This window comes from Phaethon lepturus, unplaced genomic scaffold, assembly GCF_000687285.1.
Source record: "Phaethon lepturus isolate BGI_N335 unplaced genomic scaffold, ASM68728v1 scaffold14601, whole genome shotgun sequence".
NCBI classification, from domain to species: domain Eukaryota; kingdom Metazoa; phylum Chordata; class Aves; order Phaethontiformes; family Phaethontidae; genus Phaethon; species Phaethon lepturus.
The window spans coordinates 12,371-31,363 of NW_010518540.1; the positions used below are offsets into that span (position 1 = coordinate 12,371).

At 39.3% G+C, this 18,993-nt stretch overlaps 1 protein-coding gene across 1 annotated transcript; it reads right to left on the reverse strand.

The window, feature by feature from the left end:
- Positions 1-1,477: 1,477 nt before the first annotated feature.
- Positions 1,478-18,706, reverse strand: TIMM23 (translocase of inner mitochondrial membrane 23 homolog (yeast)). Its single transcript, XM_010296771.1, has 6 exons — positions 18,654-18,706; positions 16,757-16,850; positions 16,446-16,530; positions 13,921-13,979; positions 11,184-11,294; positions 1,478-2,151 (listed from the first exon to the last, which is right to left on the reverse strand). Exons 1-6 carry the CDS (start codon positions 18,702-18,704, stop codon positions 2,036-2,038), a joined length of 516 nt encoding a protein of 171 aa, XP_010295073.1. The 5' UTR covers positions 18,705-18,706; the 3' UTR covers positions 1,478-2,035.
- Between the last annotated feature and the right edge of the window lie 287 nt (positions 18,707-18,993).

The window sequence follows — 18,993 nt, forward strand, 5'->3', positions numbered from 1 at the left end:
TTTCCCACTTCAATTAGGGACAGAGTGCTTCTGGCTTGTATTTCAGTCCTGAAAAAGTCTCTAGCTAAACTGAAAGACACCTTTCAAAGTTCCTGACACTTAGAAAGCAGCCCTCCCCCACCACCAGCCACCAAAGCAGCTATCAGTCCTTCATCCAGCATCGTCAAATGCATAGGAGAGTAAGTCCTACTAAGAATAACAGCAACATGTGTGGGGAGGAACACACCAATGCCTACGGGCAGAGAAGCAGCAGCTCGGGAAGAAAGTGCATGCGTTTTCCTGATGCCCCACCCAACAGTGCTACGCAGCTGGTGCCGATGTCACCTTCCTGCAGCCTGTGAGAAGGACAGTTTCTTTGGTGGTGTGGCCCTCAAAAAATGCATGCTGGGAGGTCCAGCTCTTACACCACAGCAGTAATGGCCCACTGTCTTTTAGCCCACTAAAAGACAGCAGAACATAAGGCTTAACAAGAAACAGCATTTACAAAGCAGGTGCGAAAAGACCTGTTTTCTTTCCTTTATGGTACATCTAGTTAAGTGCTGGCATATAGCATCTGCTGTGTATCCAAGCAAAGCTAATAATTGGGTTCAACTGTGAAGCCTTGTTAGCTAGAGCACTTGCTCTATAAAAACCTAGTCTCAGGAGTCATTGTCTCCTAAAGAAGCTTCTCGGCAAAGTTACATTTCTCATCAGAGGAAGGTAAGAGCTACTACCTTCCCTCTATTGCTTTTTTGAAGTTTGTTTTGTTGCGCAACAGTTATCAAGAGCTGTTTAAACAGGGAGAACTCAAAGTAAACTCTTATTTTGCATTAAGTTGTCTACCGAGCAGCAAGTTTCTCATTTTTCCCTTGCCCTGCCTTTCTGCTGTCTCAGACCTGTTTAATTATTTAAAAACTTAAGGAATGAGATGTTACACAGTAACTCTGATTACTGAACTAATTCACAATTTACTGTTTAATTTATCTGCAAACAATGCTTGGTACATGGTTTAATTTTAACACCAGAGAAGGCGAAGGTTCATCGCACATCTTCATTCTGCCGATAACCTGCAAACATTATTTTTTGGGGGAAAAAGCTTGTCACTGATTAAAAATCCTGTAATAAGCAATGAGAAGAGTATTTATATTGCTTGGTTTCTAGCTGTTGGCTAAACGAGTTCCAAGATCCTGGAGCACCCAAGTGTTGTGATGATCCAGTGGCAGCTGTTCTGCCACGGCAGCTGTACCTCATCCAGAAACCACTAGTTCCTTATTTATTAGAGCACATAAGGGGATGGAGTCAAGCCCTGGTATGCCTCACCACTACCTCGCATCAGGAGACAGTCAGCCTGTTAGTTCATTTCCCCTCACCCCCTAGGTCCCCCAGGATTTTATCACATCAGTCCCTCAAAACAAAACTGTAAATAGGAGTTGCTGGATGTGGCACATCTTTGCCTTATCAGCAGTAGGAACAGCAACGCATACAAACGGTGTTGCGGAAGTACCACCCTTTTTATTAATGAAGATGTTCCTTTTTACCGCTTACCCTGTGCTGCCAGAATAACAAGCCGTGCTCTGTGCCAGCTGCTACAGAAGGCTCCCGCTGGCTCCAGCTGCCCAGGAGCTGGCTGCCTGGGTGATGTGCGTTGAAAGACTGCAGTGAATAGCTCTATGGACACAGACTTTATTACGCAGCGCTATCGTTGTAGTACGCGCAACCGAGCAACCTGGTCGTGCAGCAGGTACAGCTATGGGACTTGAGCATGCCTCATAGCTCTGGCCCAGGGCTAGCTGGTGAGCGTGTCAGGGAGACTCTATCTCGGTGGCCACTCTGCTCACTTGTGGGTCCAACAAATATTGCCGCCTCTCCAGCAACTGGCTGGCGGGAAGGAAAGGGCCAGTCCAGCTATGTGGTGTCAAGAGGTTCCTCCCAGCATAGCTTCCTTCGGTTTCACGCTAATTGTAAATAAAATAGGAAGGGGCACCAGACAGATCTCGCAACTGATTTGATTGGTGACTATGCAAGCGTGTCCTCCGTCCAGCGCTGGCTGCCCTGCTCAGAGGGACTGCCGGGTTATAGAGCCCTTCATGTGCTCCCAGTTGTTATAGAGAGCGTAGAGGCCAGTAAGTGTCAGACCTGCAATACCACCTCGTGCTATCCCACGCACTCCACCTGAAAAAGAGAAACAGATTAAAACCCATTAAAGTTATGTCCAAGGAAATGGTCAGCTACAGCAACTCCCAAGAAGCTGTTCAAATCCAGAGGCATCTTAATCCAACACAGTTTTTCTTTGAGTAACGTTCTAAAGTGTACCTGTGCTAATTCTACCCTCCCCAAAAAACCTGCTGCCAGGCTCAAGAAAGGTCATTCCTGATCCTGACGCTAATTCTGCTGGTATGACTTCCTCTCAAACTATGTTTGCACTACTGCCCGAGTGAACCACTACAGAACATTTGAAGCAAAGATGGCTTTTCCCAAGTCCTACTTTACCTATTCCATCTGTCTTCAGCACAGGTGTTTACAGACAGATATGATCTTTTCCTGCTTTAAGAACTTCTCTGGTTAGGATTTTGGATGAGGAATAATAATAATGTCTGTATGTTATGGTAACTAGGTTTGGGGGGAAGGAGAAAGTATGGGAGCAAAATAAGTGAACACAACAGCAGCTGATGTGGACTTGACCTTGGGTGTCACAGATTCATGAGGGTCATCATGCAGCACATCACTGCTTTTGTCTCTTTGGAATTTTAAAGCCTTTTGGAAAAAAAAAAAAGTATATGAAAGGGATCAACTGGCAAGAATTTACTAGGGCATACACTGAACAACTTTCTTTATTCTTACTATTATTAATCTTCAAAATTGTAATCATATTGCAATGACAAAAATTGAGTCATGCGAGTGATTAAAAAAAAATTTTTTTTAACTGCACCCTCAAAACTTGAAGCTCCTGCAAGTTGTTAAGGTGAAAATATAGTGCAAGTTTGGCTACTACTGGCAGCCAGCACACGTGGCTGGAGCTGGGAGTCATATGGCATTACAAACTCAATTCCACCCATGTGAGGGTTGTGGTGTACAGGGGCAGAAGTAGAGACTTCTGTTTCTTTTACTAAACAGTAGAATGTTTCTATTTCTCAATAGGAGAAAGTGCCTTGGGAAAGCTCCCAGTATGTACTGTAAATGCACAGGAACACCTGAGAGTAGGGTCCTCAACACTAGGAAAATTTCATAGAATTTGATTCTGCAATGTTTATCAATCCCAGCTGAAGCAAGTTAGATAACGTGTACAGTATATAGAACAAGGCCAATTTCACCTTACAGCTTGATAAAACCTGCCTGCTTTATTAGTAAAACTGATAGTGGAATTCAGGTTCCTCAAACTTGAAAAGAAATGCATCTCAGTAATCGGTGGTGGATTTTTTTTTTTTCCCCCATCATGGGTCATAAAGTTGTCTCACTTAGGCTTGTGCATTTAGGCTTGTACTGGGGCAAAAAGCTGTTGGCGTCATCTAGACTGAGACTGCATTACCTGTGCTACAAGATTAAATGGGTATCATTGGAGTTGTTAAACCTACTTGCATTGCCCAGGCACGTAACTAAACCAAGAAGCTGCAGAAGTGATAGCAGAAGTTGGACTTTGTACTGGAGATCATGTCTAGCCATAGTTTCTAGAAGTTTCATTGCCAGATTAGCTGTGATGATTCACGTTTTTTTGGGATGTAAGTCCAACTGAGTTCACTGCCCTACAAGAACTCAACAGCTCTAAGGAAAGACACACCATTTATGCAGCTACGTGCCTAAATCAAGATTTAGGAACATGAATGTAGACTTCTATTTTTAATAATTCGTCCTGAGGTTTTTTCACAACAAGCTTTTCATATGAAGGGGCTGCAGCTAGGTACACAGAACTAACCATGTGCAAGCAGCTTCTGGCAAAAAGCCACAGGTGAAATTTAAAGGACACTTTGTGCAAAACAAATATTTGAGATAGTCTGTAAAAATAGTAACTCCTCATTACTTTTGGGAAAATGAATAAAATGTTAGAGCCTCATTTTTCTGCTGTTCACGTTAGGAAGCAATTGCTCAGAGATGGAACCCCCAAACAGGGCTCCTAACCATTCTGGTGTATGGGGAAATGCACGAAATGTGGAACATCTTCATAGAACACAATGCAGTACAGAGTTATGACTATTCCTGCAGACTCTTCCCTCAGCCCCTGTGTTCACTTCCTCTCCCTCCTTAAAATCCTATTCTCCCCATGGAAGAAAGGTAGGTTGAAAGCTGATCAAGCCTGGTTCCAGATTCTGTCAAGTCAGGATTGTACAAGAAAGGAATCTTCTTTAATTTGGATAGCTGAGCCACTTTCTAGCATCCATGCAGACTTGGACACAGTGCTGCTAAGAGGTACTGCTCCTAACACAAAAAAACGTTGTTAATGTTTTCCTGTGCTGAGGTCAGCCAGGTGAAGATGGCAGCTCTGAATCCACTTACAAAGTGTCAACCATCAGGCCTAAAGCAGTCTGTAGGTCTTGCAGACAGCTCAAGGACTTTGCTGAAGATGTTTCAGTGGAAGCTTGTTTCATGAACGGGAACTAAACTTGTGCAGTTGGTATAGGTGCATTACTGAGTGAGTCAGAAAAAAATCCAAGAAGAAAACATGTCAGAAATGTTTCTTACCAGGTTCCCTATGCCTCTGCTATAAAATTTAACCAGCAATTTGTTTTGTAGCAGTTGCACTTGGTTTCTGAGCTATCCGCAGTAATTACAAAAAAGGGAAAGAAAAAACTTTCCTTTCCCCAACTGGTTAGATTTGCATTTGAGTAAATACCTCCAGGTCTGTGGCAGACTTCAAACAGTAATGCACTGTAGAATGCAGACCAGTTGCTGGGCAGAAAATGTTAAGACCTCTGAGAAGATTACATTGTTTAAAAAAAAAAAAAAATTCTCCACTCCCATCCCAGCTGTGTTTGCATGATAGAACATGTTCCCACCCCTCCTCTGCAGTCACTCTCTGCAAGCTTCTGATACCAAGTCTGCCTTGACAAACCCTGCTAGAAATATGGTCGTAAGCCTCTAATCTTGCATGTCTGAGTAAGATAACTTGAAGTTCCAGCTGACAGACATTTCTGAAAGCAGGTATTTTGAGATCAGACAACTTGCACAATAGCTGAGAAGCTGCTATGGGCTTCCAAAGATACATCTGATGCTGTCTAAATGAGAATTTGGTTCTCTGTTTGGCTTTAGCTGCTGCACCCTTTCACCACAGAGTATTGTCCATCTTCTACGCACTTAAAATAGGTTTCAGAGCACACTATGCAATGACACACAGCATCCTAATAGCTCAGCTTTGCATTTCTTCATGGCATGATCCACTCCTAACACTGAATTGGACTCGTATAGTAGGTAAAGCCAATATCTGTATTTCATGACATGAGGGCAAAATCTTCCATTCAGGACCTTGCTGTCTATATTTTCAGAATGTGTTACTACACTATCCTGGGATAGTTCTGGGGATCTTTAAAGCAAGAACCATCCAAGAGCAAACATCAGAAATATTTTAACTGAAAACCCCAATGCACGTATTTATGCCAAGCAAAAGAAGTGTAATAGTTAGACTGGAAGACAAAAAACTAATCACAATTCGTCTCAGATATTCAGAATGCAAACAGTTTCTCCTCCTTCAGGGCTTCCAGGAAAAAACATATTTTAAGATGTTTTCAAGAGCTTGACTTTTCAAATGTACAAGGCAACCTCAGTTTTGCTCCAAATTCAAGCACAGTGGTAGCTAACCAGATTCTCTGAACCATCAGGCAGACAATTGTTTGGGGGGTGGTCTTATGTCAGTAGAAAATGTGAACAGTTTCCTCCTCCTGCTCCACAGGGGTCATTTTATGAAATCTTCTAAGTGTGGATGAAGTCTGTGGGTACAGAAATTACTGAAGAAACTGATAAACTTCTTTTCTGGAAACAAGATACATTCCAGAAAAGCATGTTCTGCTTTCATACTGCTGCAGCTAAGACAGTATTGTGGTTAAAATACAGAAACAACAAAGCTTGAAACAGGGAAATCTTCCTGTGGTGTGAAGGCTAAATTAGAAAAACGGTAAGAACTTACAATTTTATTTACAAGTATTAAAGCTGTTGAAATTACTTAGCAAAGATTAAAATCCCTATTTTCTCACGGAGTGAAAGCAGCAGCACCTGACTGACAGGAGACTACTTCAGCTACTCTAAACGGCAGCAAGAAGCCTGCAAACCCCTGCAGCACTGAGAACTTAGTTCACTGTTTCTGCTTTGCAGAGCTGGGCAGAAGGCAGCGCTGCTCTCAGTGGCCACACGTATTCTTAGACATTAGCCTTCAAGTAACAAAGCTAGCTATCACCTGTAGCGCCTGCTTGTACTTTGCCCTTAGCTTTCTTATTTCAGACTCGAAAGAAAATCCTTTCATTAAGCACCATTTGATTAATAGTCCTGTAGACTTGCTATGTTAAAAGCAGGTTTTAACAGAGATTCTTAATTTCTAAAATGCCTGACAACCCTGAACTTCAAAGTTCACAAGCAAGTTCTTTAGTTGCTTTTCTCCAAATAATGCAGAAAACTAAGATATTCCAGAGCCATACCTGCAGCAGTCTACAAAAAGCTCCTCCTTTCCCCCTCCCCACCAAACAGAAACAAGAAAAAAAAAAACAACCCCGTCTGGCCCAAAGGAAAACACAGATTGAGCCCAAAGGAAAGAGGCTTTTATAGCTCAAGAAGTAGTTAGCTAACACAAGTGCCCTGAACTCCTACCCACTGAATGTCACAAAACTGATCTTTAGCTCTGGCTAGACTTTACTGCTAGCAATAAAACATTTAGCCCTTCTTAATTAATTCATAATGTATCAACTTTCAGGGTTGTGTTCTGAGGTCTTGAAATGACAACTACTCCCTTCAGCTATTGCTAGCATGCAATTCCCTTCTCTTCAGATGCACACCATTTTATACCAGATAATGTAACATCTATTGTGCAAAAGGCATGAGATGTTCTATCTAGTATCAGGTCCCTACTGCACAGAAGTACAATAAACAAAATAATTTAGTTTGTCCAAAGCATTATTCTTGTTCCTGTTTCCCCCAACCTCCAAAGGCAAAAAGAAATTATCTAAGAAAAAGAACATCTACGACCTGTGTAACCCTCAGATAAAAGGTAAAGGTTATTTAACTTTTTTTGCTTACTGAAGTCTCTGTCGGGAATTTCAATGAGAAATTAATGGCTGTTATACTGTGTCAGACCAAAGTCCCACCTAGCCCAGTATCTTTTTTCTGAGTGATCAATCTTGCATGCTTGAGGAGGAACATAAGATCCTCAGCCAGCTGCACCTTTGACATGATGACTGGAACCACGTGCATTTCCATGGCGGGAGGGAATAATAGTGACATAGTGCACAACGACAATCATCTTTTTGATTTTTGCTACTTTCAGACACTAATACAATTACGAGAAAACAAACTAAAGATGCTTAATTTAGAAAAGAGGTTGAAAATGCATGCAAGAGGGCTAATTATTTGTTTTAAGCTCTGTTAGTATTTGCACTTTGTAACATTTACCAGAAAAAGACTTGGCATAACAGATCTTAATTTCTGCCTTTGCTTGAAGTTGAAGAATAAAGAATAGTATTTTATTAAATGGAAGAGCCATCCTCGTGGCCTTAGGACAGCAGACTCCCTTTTAGCAAAACTCAAACAGGCTTGGCTAAGTTGCAACAACATTTCTACTACAGATACCGCTGGCAAAGGAACACAAAGAGTTTTCTTTCATCTGTTTCTCAACTTCTACCCAGAACATCCAGTTTAAGTTGTGAACTCAAAACACACCTTCCATAAAGTTGCAAGTCTAGTGTAACAAGTTAATACTGTACTCACATTGCTACATTTGGGCTAAAATCTAGTAAGTGATCTTGGTATTAAATTTCATTTCAAATAAATGTGAAAGCTAGAGATCGCTTTGGTCAAAGGGATCAACTAGTATGCTGTTTCAAAGCTCCTCAAATCAGTTTTGCTTTCAAACTCAACTCAGCATCTGTTAACCTAAGCCATACAGTGCGCTAAGACAGACTCCAGCTAACAACTAACAGTATCTGACTCACACCAAGGAGGACCATCAGAAGTCTTGGGGACTTACTGCCTTAGTCACTTGCAATGGGGAACTTTCAGTGATTAAGGCCACTTCCAGTGAGCAGAGTAGGGCTGAACTTCCACAGCTCTCACTTGCAGACTTTTTAATCTTCTTAGGCACAAGCTGTGCGTTAAGTAGCCTTGCACACTGCTCACAATCTAATGGTTTTGGAATGTGGGTATTTTGGAAAGCCTTTTTTTTTATTGCTGGCATTTTGGTAATGATTAACACCTCTACAAGGACAAATTGTGAAAACTGGGACCAGTTTTGGGCAGCAAATCTCAGCCTTCAAAAAGTCTGCTCACTATTTTTTTTTCTTGTCCACTAAACCACCTCAGCAAAAGCTTAATCATTTGTTTCAGAAATTCAATCTAGGCTTTGTAATGTACACAAGAGTATTTTTCAGTGCAGTGGGGTTGCTGATGTTATTTTTCCATAAGTGCTATGTTTAAAGATGAACCAGAAAGTCGTAACAATAAACTTGCCATACTTTTACAGCTTCTTCTTAAATACGTTCCTGATCTCTTTACAAACAGGAATGATGGAAGTGAGAAACTTGAGTGTTTGAACAGTACTGCATCCAACTTTGTATCCACCCTTTGTGGATTACAGAACAGCCTTGATTTGAAATGGTGTATCTGTGGGAGCTCCCAGCTGACACTAAAATACGGGAATTTATAACAGACATGTTGTGACAGCTTTCAAATCTTCTTTTTTTAATGCCAACACAACATGGCATTCTGTGTAACGCAGGAAATTATAATAATCTTGATATGTCACAGAGGTGAACTGATAATTTGCATATGGTTTAAGTATTAAAAATTTTTAAGGTAAATATGTATTGATGCTGGGTAAAGGTGTAACTTAGAGGGAAGCTTTACCATACAGAATTGGGAAGGGCATTCTGGGGTAAGGTGACAGGAGAGGAAGCATTGGAGAAGTGGCAGGAGGGACAGAGCATGAAAGAAAAAAAAAAAAGAAAATAAGACTGGAATTAAATTTTTCAGATGTGAGTATTATCTTTTTCACTTACAGAACTAATCCTTCACTTCTAAGGTCCATTGTACCACTCAAAGCTCCTGTATATGGTGAAAAATGTGTTTCTTTGGTGTTTCTGTGCACTACAGTTCTTAAGTGCAACACATTCTTGAAATACAATACTGTAACGAATACAGACTTATTCACTGCATTTACCTTTATCAGTGCTACTGTTAGCTCAGCAGATCTTATGTTACAAAACAAAAGCCCCACTGTGCTCTGGTAAGAAAATTTTTTGTAGTCTCAGATGACTGTGCATGTGACTGGAGTAGTTATCCATGGTTGCACTGTGCCAGAAAAAAAAGATTACACATAATGCCAGCTTTATACTTCTGAAGGGGGAAGCTTCTGCTGGAATGTAAGATGGCGGTTCTTCTTAATGATAACTTCCTGCAGAAAATATTATACTTCTATACTGCTATCCTATCCAGCTGTTGTTGGCAATCTGGCATATCACTCACGAAATCCCAAAAAAGTAATTGACTACAAGAGAGCCATGTGCTATTGCAAGATTAAGTGCATAAGCTTGTATTTATGAAGGCTGCTCAAGACAGTTATTTCTGGTTTCAGTTAGTCTAGGCCAACAGGAAAGTAAGACTTCTCAAAACGTTTTGCCTCATTCATAAAGCTGGCCTTCTGGAACACTTCTAAGATGCTGGGGCTCAGTGACATAAGTGAAAGTACATAGACTAATTCTAGAATTATCTCCTCAGTAAAACACAGGTGAATCATATAGACAAAACTTTATTGAGGTACTTAAAACTTTTTTCCTGCGGTAATGTCAACCTGTGGTACCTAGTAGCCCTCAAAAGAAAATAAAAAGACAATCCCTCCAGTTGTTGAGCTTGGAGTACGTGTTAACAGGCGTTTTGCTGATGAAGCTCAGACCCTCTGTTCTGCAAACAATTCAGTATGCATCAGCAAACTAACCTTAAATCCACGCTGTTCTCAAATAACGTTGTTTGTTGGTTTTGATCACTATGCAAAGACTAGAGTCCTACCATAAAACAACAGTTTCACAAACAGCTAAGTAACAAATTTATAAATATATTAGTTTCTTTCTGCATGGTTTAGTGATGTGAATATGTAAAACAGGTTCACCAAAATCTTTTGTCTTAAGGAAAAAAAAAAGATCTGTGTTAAATTTGAATTCCTGATTTCCACTTTCTTGGGAGTAAATTTTTTATTGACCCTGATTTGGAAAGTAATTCTGTCTTACGCTCTACTTAGGACTGTACTGGATGAATACCACTGTTTCATGTATGCTTAGAGAAGGTAATCTCATCTTAATATTTCTGGTTATTATTGCTTAATCTCAGAAGTAGACAGTATCAATTAAAACTTTTCCTGTTTGTCATAAAAAATTAATTTCAACAGCTGAAAAAAGACACTTAGCTGCACTGCATCTATCAGATAACTGAGCCCTATTAGTTCAATATCCCCTAACCTACACATTGTTTTTCACACAGCTATGACTTACCTAAGGAAAAGTTGTACTTACAAAAATATTAAAAAAAAAAAAAAATCCAGATGAATTAAATTGAATTCTTTCCAACTCGGACTAATAGGACTAACAATAATCATGAGAGCCAAACTGTGTCTGTTATATATATATATACTGACTAAACACTCAAAATTTTTACTCAGATTTATAGTGAGATTGTATAAAATACATACCCAGCTCATTCTTAGCCATGTTTTTCAGGTATAGCAGGAATAAAACAAATAGTCTCTCAAGTCCATGAATGGATGCAGGTAAATGGGAACTACCTTTCAAAGTGAAAGCAGGAGGAAGCAACACACAACACAGCTTAACTGTTTCAAGATGAAACTCCCTACAAGTGGTTCATGTGCTAGTACCTAGAGCTGCAAAAAACTACATTCTAGTTCTGTGTTCCTAGTGTACCATTTTTACACTGTCAATTTTCAGAGCAGGACAGTAGTTAGTAAAAGTAATGAGAATTCTGGGATAAAGCACAAGAAGAGGAAAACTAGACACATTTTGCTACTCTACCAGTGCTTTTGTACAGCATTCCTGTCAAGGTTCCAGCAGCTATGGTGTTCAGGTCATCTTCTGCACCTCGTGTTTTTTCAATGATGACTCCGAACGCACTGTACAGAAGAGCTGGGAAAGAAAAACATATTAAAAAAACCTCAAGTAAAAAGTCCTGTTCTCTGAGATTCAAGGCTTAGAATCCAGCCCCAATGTAACTATTTAGACTACACTTCCGAAGCTCAGATTTTCGGTTTATTTAAAGAGGGGAATCCTCTGCCAAATCCTGTCTTCCGTGTTTTTTTTACAGACCTATTTCTACTTGACTGATAATTTTTCTTTCTCTAGCTATAGTTTGGTTATAAAGTAGCATTCTTCATGACATCTAGTACTGCCTCAAGACATGATAAATATGTGACAGAAAACACTGACTGAAGCTTAAGCTCATTTTGCTAGTTCAAATTTGTTTAAAAAAACTTTTGAGGGTTTAACTTTGTACTGGCAGGCTTTATACTGTCTTCTGTGAATGCCATGTAACTACACACAGCAACACTTTCTATGTAGCAGAGAAAATTGTTGCCCACGTGTGACCAAGATGAAATGCAAGTTAAGTGCAGCATTCAGGTCATGTTATCAAGGGCTGGAGTATAGTGGGCTACATTTGTCTCATAAATGACTATTAGACTGCTTGGGACTTGACATTTTACAGCTGCTTCACCTCTGTCTGCATATGAAAACCTTGTCCCCAAAGGGCTTTTGCTTTGGGAGAACTCTGGGGACTGTCCTGGAAAGGATTAGAAAGAGAAATGCATGGGCTCTTAGTATGGATGCATATATAATTATGTATTTTGATGAAGGGAGAAGGCACCCCCGTCGTCACTTCTCATGATATTTCATGCTGACAAAGAACAGTAGAATGTCATAATTTTCAAGTGATAAAGACATCATACCACTTTAATTCATCCCTTGTCATCCAAGAATTTAAAATCTTTACTTCTGCTAAAAAGCATGTAAATCCTTCATAAGCAACTGTATTAATGTCAGTGAGTTGAACAGTAGCATCTTTCCCCATTTGGCATAGGCAATGGCATTCTACCTTGTCCTTAGTAGCACGTAGTATTAACAAAGAGGGGAAGGAAAGGCTGAATTCAACAACATTTTTTAAAATAGTTTTAACACAGACCTCGCTATCTCTGTTCAGGAACAGAATGACAAAAATTGTCAGTACTGACAAAAGGAATCTCCGAGGTACAGAAATGCTGCACAAGTGAAATAAGATGCAAAAATACTTCAGCTCCTTGAAAAGAACTTCTCTGGTAGCTAAGACAAGGCAGAGCTATACCAAATCCCAAAATATCAAGTTCTGCTTAACTCAGTGACTTGGGGGACCATATTTTATATGAAAAATAACAATTTGTTACTGGAATGCACAAACATTTTCTGGAGTAATCTTTCTTCAAACACAGCTGAAAAAATCTGTTAATGTGTCACTGAACCTGGAACCTTGAACTGCAGTGTGCCTGCATCTCAGTTTTCAGACATGTTTTGATGAGATTTGGAATAGAAAATAAGAAAAGGAAAAAAAATCCCACAACACCAAAAAATCAAAAAACCGATACCCCATAAAACTCACAAGGCAATATGCATCTCTTACGAAAAGTGCCATTCTCACCGTAGTTCAGAATCCCATCTCTAACCATAGCTTCTACATTATGCCTTAAAAGCTGATGTCTGAGTTAAAAGGCAAGCTAATCTACTCTTTAGAAATAAGACTGAGATATAAAATGTAATAAATGCAACTTAGCCCATGCTTTGATACATTTCTCAAAATTCAAATATATGGAAGCTGGGTTATAACATGATGTAATCTCTGTTTTAAATAATTGCTAATTTCTCTTATTACCACTTTGTGGGGTAATGAGTTCATTAATCTTCAAAATAATTTCATCAGTTTTGGATTTCTCCTTTCAAAGTAGCTGTGCACTCTTTGCTACCTTTTAAGATTGCAGGGGGAAGAAGCTGAAGAGCTTGCATTCTCTAGGGTGTTAGTTATTCTACTGACTTCTATGAAATCATTTGAACGTTTTTCTGAGGCAACTGATATGATTTTACTTCCTGCCCCTCTCCCCCACCAAACCTCACTTCACAGCAGTTTTTCTCCTATATCAGGCTTTTGATCACTTTATTTTCTCTTTTTTCTAACCCGTATTAGTTACAAGCAACGTTTAGATTTAAAGTGGATGGTATCAAATGTGATTTTTCTAGCTAAGCTACCGTCATGAAAGGATAGATCTTCGTAGTCACTATCACATTTCTTCTACAGATAAACATTTTGTTGACTCCTCAACTGGAGATTTCTGGCAACAGATATCTCGCAGTTGCTCACATGACCACTGAGTGTCTTCTTAGGTTATTGAAGTTATTTCAGAGTATTCAATTACATTTTTTGCCTTAAGTTGTGAATTGACTGAAATTTATTAACAAGTAAGCATTACCTACAATTTTCAGTTATTCCTGTTATTCCACAGCTAGAGTTCTTGTTTGTAATATGCTAAATATTTTGGGGTTTAATTACAGGCTTTTGGCTACTTATGCTTGAAACCCTATTTTAGCCTTTAATTTCCTTTTCAATGTCTCCTGAAATGCCCTCATGTCCTAAAGAAAAAACCTGCAGTTTTTCCTGATGGATTTCATATTGAAAATTTAAAGAATACACTTTCCCATCAAACAGTTATGTCTTTAAATAAAGTTTACTTACCCAGAGATCCCAGAGTGTTAGCCCATAACGCTCCTTGCCGTGTCACCATATTTAGAATTCTGTAAAGGAGTTTAAAAGTATTAAAACCTTTAGCGCTCTATTTACACTGAGGGAGTGTTTATGACAGTAGGTGTAATATGCTTATACATTTGATTAATAACGCCGGAATAATGAACTAAAAGCCCTTCAAAACAAAACAGTTAAGGAAAAGCACACAGCTTGGTGTTGTGCATAACCTTCTCTATCATGCATACTATAAATAGTAATGCATGCAATACTGAAGGCAAATATTTAGTCCTGTCAAATCTTAAGAAAATTCTTCTTTCTTTTCAAGTCAAACTTGCAGCCTAACAGAATCCAATCTCTTCCCTTCAAATAATCTTCTAGCCCAAGTTGATAAATGTTCCTTTCTAGCCCAAATGATAAATGTGGTGACTCCACACAGCTAGCGAGAATGACTGATGCACTTATGCTGACTTAACCAGGTAAAAAAGTTCCAAGAAAGCTAGAGTGCTCTTCTAGAAGGTGCAAGCAATACAGGGACAATCTGTCAGGGAGCATGGTGATGCCTGAACAAATGGCACGGGTATTAAAAGCAAGTCAGGAAGAGAAGAGGCAATCTTTTGCACTTCCATTTGTCAAACTTAGCACTCAGCAAAAATGCCAAGTATTTTTGTATGAGTATTTCTGTATGCCTCCGGACTAGCACTGAAGAGGGAAAACAAGTCTTTAGTGCACTCTCAGGGAAGCACAATGCCACTTCTTTTTGGCATCCACTGTCTCCAGAAGCAGCAGCCAGAAGAAATGACTGATATTTATCTCCCAGCAGTGTAACACTATCACAGACACAGTACTGCTCTGGACAGCTGACTACCACTGGAACACAGTTTATCATTTAAAGCAATGGAAGTGTCACACATTATGTTCCTTCTGATTTGAGTTCATTTCCCACTACTTCTCCTTTTTTGTAATCTTCATTAGGAGACACAGGCCATTATTGAATATGGTTAAGAAATGAACTAAACAATAATGGAAAACTTCATTTTGAAACAAGTGGAAAAAAAGCCTAGAAGCAAGGGTATTGTCAGTCTCCTCCTAATTACAACCCCACCTCCTTTTTGTTAACATTACATCAACCCTGAGAAAATTCATAATTTAATAACCATGACATATTATGATATTTGACAGGTGATTAATAGCAAAATTTAAAGTCATTAAAAAAACCCCTGTGTGTACATTAAGGATAAATTTGAAGGAAATGTAGCTAGGTAAGTCTCTTCCCTGATTAGGAAAACATGGAAGGAACTTAATACAGTGTTTCAAGATGATGACCTTCAACAGGCCTCCTCCCTTGAAGAGCACGGACTAACAGCAGTGCGTGCAGACTGCCACCTGCTGGGATCGACCCATCAGTTTGCCCTTAACATGTTTTTGTCTGACTCTGTTCATTCCAAATACATAAAATACAATTTTGTTCATCTAGAACACTATGGAAAAGTCATAATTATAGCAGGGAATTTGGTTCTATATCTAATTCTAGAGATGGTAAAGAAGGGGATGAAGAATACAGCAACAGAATTTAAAAAGGAGCAGAGCCAGTACAAACTGTATTAGGAAATATTAAATTCCTCCTCTCAAATTCCTGTTTTCCAGAGTATTGTGCAACTGAAAATGGTTTCCCCCAGTTACTTCACTCCTCTAGTTTCCTATGTCTCCTTCACAGGCGCTTAAGTTTTCTTATACTTATGTCTAAACCATTGATAATACTAGGAGAAGCATACTACAGGGAAAAAAGTGTTCTTATCTTTACTCTGTTCTTTCAAACAATCAGGTAAGATGAAAACATGGGAATGCCAGGGGTGTTTGTGGATGCTGTGATCCAGAACAACTTCCAGAGAGATGTGGAGTCTCCTTCTCTGGAGATCTTCAAAACCCAACTGGATGTGTTCCTGTCCAACCTGCCCTAGGGGATCCTGCCCTGGCAGGAGGGCTGGACCAAATGATCTTCAGAGGTCCCTTCCAACCTCTATGATTCTGTGATTCCACTGTGCAACACCTGCTCAGCAGCACACCACTATGTCATCCCTAATGCAAAGACAGGCAGGCCCAGCTTCTGCATTTTAATCTCTTCCTGGTTTTGGAAAGTTTGGGAAAGAAGAGAGAACTTGCTCAGATAAGTAACAGAAAAAATAGGTCAAACCAAACTGTGCTGCTCTAGGAATACTTCAACATATAAAACTACTGTTTTGACTTTGAAGTAGATTTCTAGTAAGTATCATAGTAGTAATTTATTCTCAAATATTTAAGGTAAGTCAGAGGACATACCAATTGTCACTAAACAAAAAGCTTGACCTGAACATCATTATAACATTTTATAACTTGATGAAGACAAACAATGACCCTCATTTGTCCCCACTAAAACCACAAAAATACTTATTTTTGCAGTATATGCAGATCTAACTTTGTACGAGCTGGAAGAAACAACTCTGTCACAAAAGTGTATTTTTTTGAGATTAAATACTTACTGTACATTTCTAGGTTTTGACCATGCCATATTCTGCGTCTCCTTCAAGCCAAGTCGCAAACCATTCAGTGCACCAAGTGCTGCTCCTATTTAGCATAACATCAGTTATTACTTTTTAAGAAGAAGAAAAAGGAGCAAAAAGAACAATACTAGATGCAAATAATGAGAATAGACTTCAGTGTACAGACTGAAGTCAAATAGCTGTTTATCTAAGACTAGACTGCAGAACAAGACATTTACAATCTTGTCCATTACTGTAGTACATAGGTGTTACCTGGACAGCTGGGAAAAGTGAAAAACACAACCACCTACCTGTCATACAACATCCTCCAATGGTAAAAAAAGCGAGCTCAAATCTGCCTCTAGTTTTGTTGGCTCCTGTGGGCAAGATAAACTCATCTGTATCCTGGAGGAAAACAAAACAAACATACACTTTTGTATTTTGCAAGTGTACCTGCTTCAAAATGTAGGCCCTATTAAAATTTTTTCTTTAATCCATACATGAGCTAAAGAAAAAACATACAACCAGTGTTTCTGTTTCTACACTAGCATGGAGATGGAATATACTACTTGTATACTTTAATAAATACTTTAAAAAGATAAACTAAGAGCTTTTTTTATTCTCCTAGCTGTCCTAAGCTTTTATGAGTTACATCAGGCAGCCAAGGAACTCATATTGCATGGGTTGTTGAGTTTGTTTCTTACTTTTTTAATGACTACTTGCTTAATTATTATATCTTGCAGCAGGCAATGCAAGACACTGCCCTCTAAAAACCTTCCTGTTGTCTGATTATGCATCACTGTTTCCTCGGTGAGCAACCTATACTGATGCAATAATGCATTAATGTTTCCCACTACTCTGACACTAAAGAAAAACAGCCTTTGTATCAAAAGAAGTATTCCCTTGCACTGAAATAAATGATCTATTTTAAAGACATGAAAAAAGCAAGGAATACATTCAAAACCAGTGATGATTTGGTGTGAAATATGTAGGGTTGGTAGTTTTTTACTTGTGCATCTCTCTCCCACAGGGAGAATATATAGTATAATATATATTCTATTCATATAGTATGCTTACTAACTAAAGAAGACAACTGTAGAGAGTATTTCTGGAAGAGGTCTATATAATCACTTAGCATCTTTTTGACCACTCAACAATAGCAGGCAAGATAATCATGCTAGTGAATCCACTTCAAACAGAGGCAGATGCAATGTTTTCTACCATTACGGGAGTATTATGTTGTAATCTTGACTATAACAGCTTCTAGTGAAAGAGAAATATAAAAAACAGCCCGCAGAACTGAATTCAGAGCTTTCCACTTACAAAAGCAGCAGTGACCCAGTGTACCATGAAACAAGAGACACACAGATTAGCAGATACTATACAACTGTTGACCTTCAGTGCTAATTCTGCAAAATTTAATGTTCTCAGATAATATAAGGTATATATAAAAATACATAGAAAATATTAACTAAATAAAATCATTAAGACATGCCTCCCTATTGGATTAACATAAGTCTTTTCAGCTACAGTTAACATTGCTGAGAAAGAAAAACATTATAGAATTTTAAATTATTTTATTTTCTTTATGGTGGCCTACAGGCCATCATGTTATGTTAACGAAAATTAAGCTGTGTAAGCACGATAGCTACATTATTCTGTAGAATAAAACAGAAAGCTTTACTTCATGATGGTTTCCCTTCAGCTAGGAAATGACATGAGGAAAGTGGTGTGAAATTTGCTGCTGCTGCTATGATGACAAAGCCTGCATCAGGTATGGGGTTTGGCTGAACACCTTTGTAATCTGATCGAACTCATCACAGTACAGAAAGGTAATCCATCAAAAGAGTGGGGAGTTTCTGGCTGCTCTTAATGACTGAAGGGGCTTAGTGGAGTGTGTGACAAATGCCAGAACATGTGCAAGGGCACGTTGGAGATGTATGCCTCAGAGTAGGGAGGGAGACCTCCTATTTTCAATAGTGGCAGGCTTATATTACCACAACAGTCTTACTTGTCCTCTATATTAAAAGTGGTTTTCTCCTCCTAGATACCATGGCATCACATGAAAAAATCGTTCCTTTCAACTGTTCATCAGTTCAAGACTTCAGTACACACTGCACAGCACTGCAGGAATTTTGAGGTCTTCACATATCACCATATAAACAATGGAATCAAGTTCAACATGACAAAAACAAGCCGCCTTCTCACCTGTACTAGATACCTGGGATCCAAGTTTAAATACGGGGACAAAGGGCTCATTCCAGTTACTGAAAGGAAAAAAAAAAGAACATTTTAACACCAATTTCCCTAGTAACAATTTCACACCCAGCGAGTTAAAGGGGGCAGACCGAGCGCGTGGCAGCAGTGAAAATCCTGCCGAGCCCGAGCGCGGGGCAGCAGTAAAATCCCTGCCGTTAAGTTGCACAACTGATTAAAACACGACACCGACAAGCAAGCCCCCGTTTTCAGGCCGCGCCACGGGAGCAGCACGGATGGGACGGGCACACCGCCTCTGTAATCCGTGCCCGTCGCAACACGCTACCAGAGC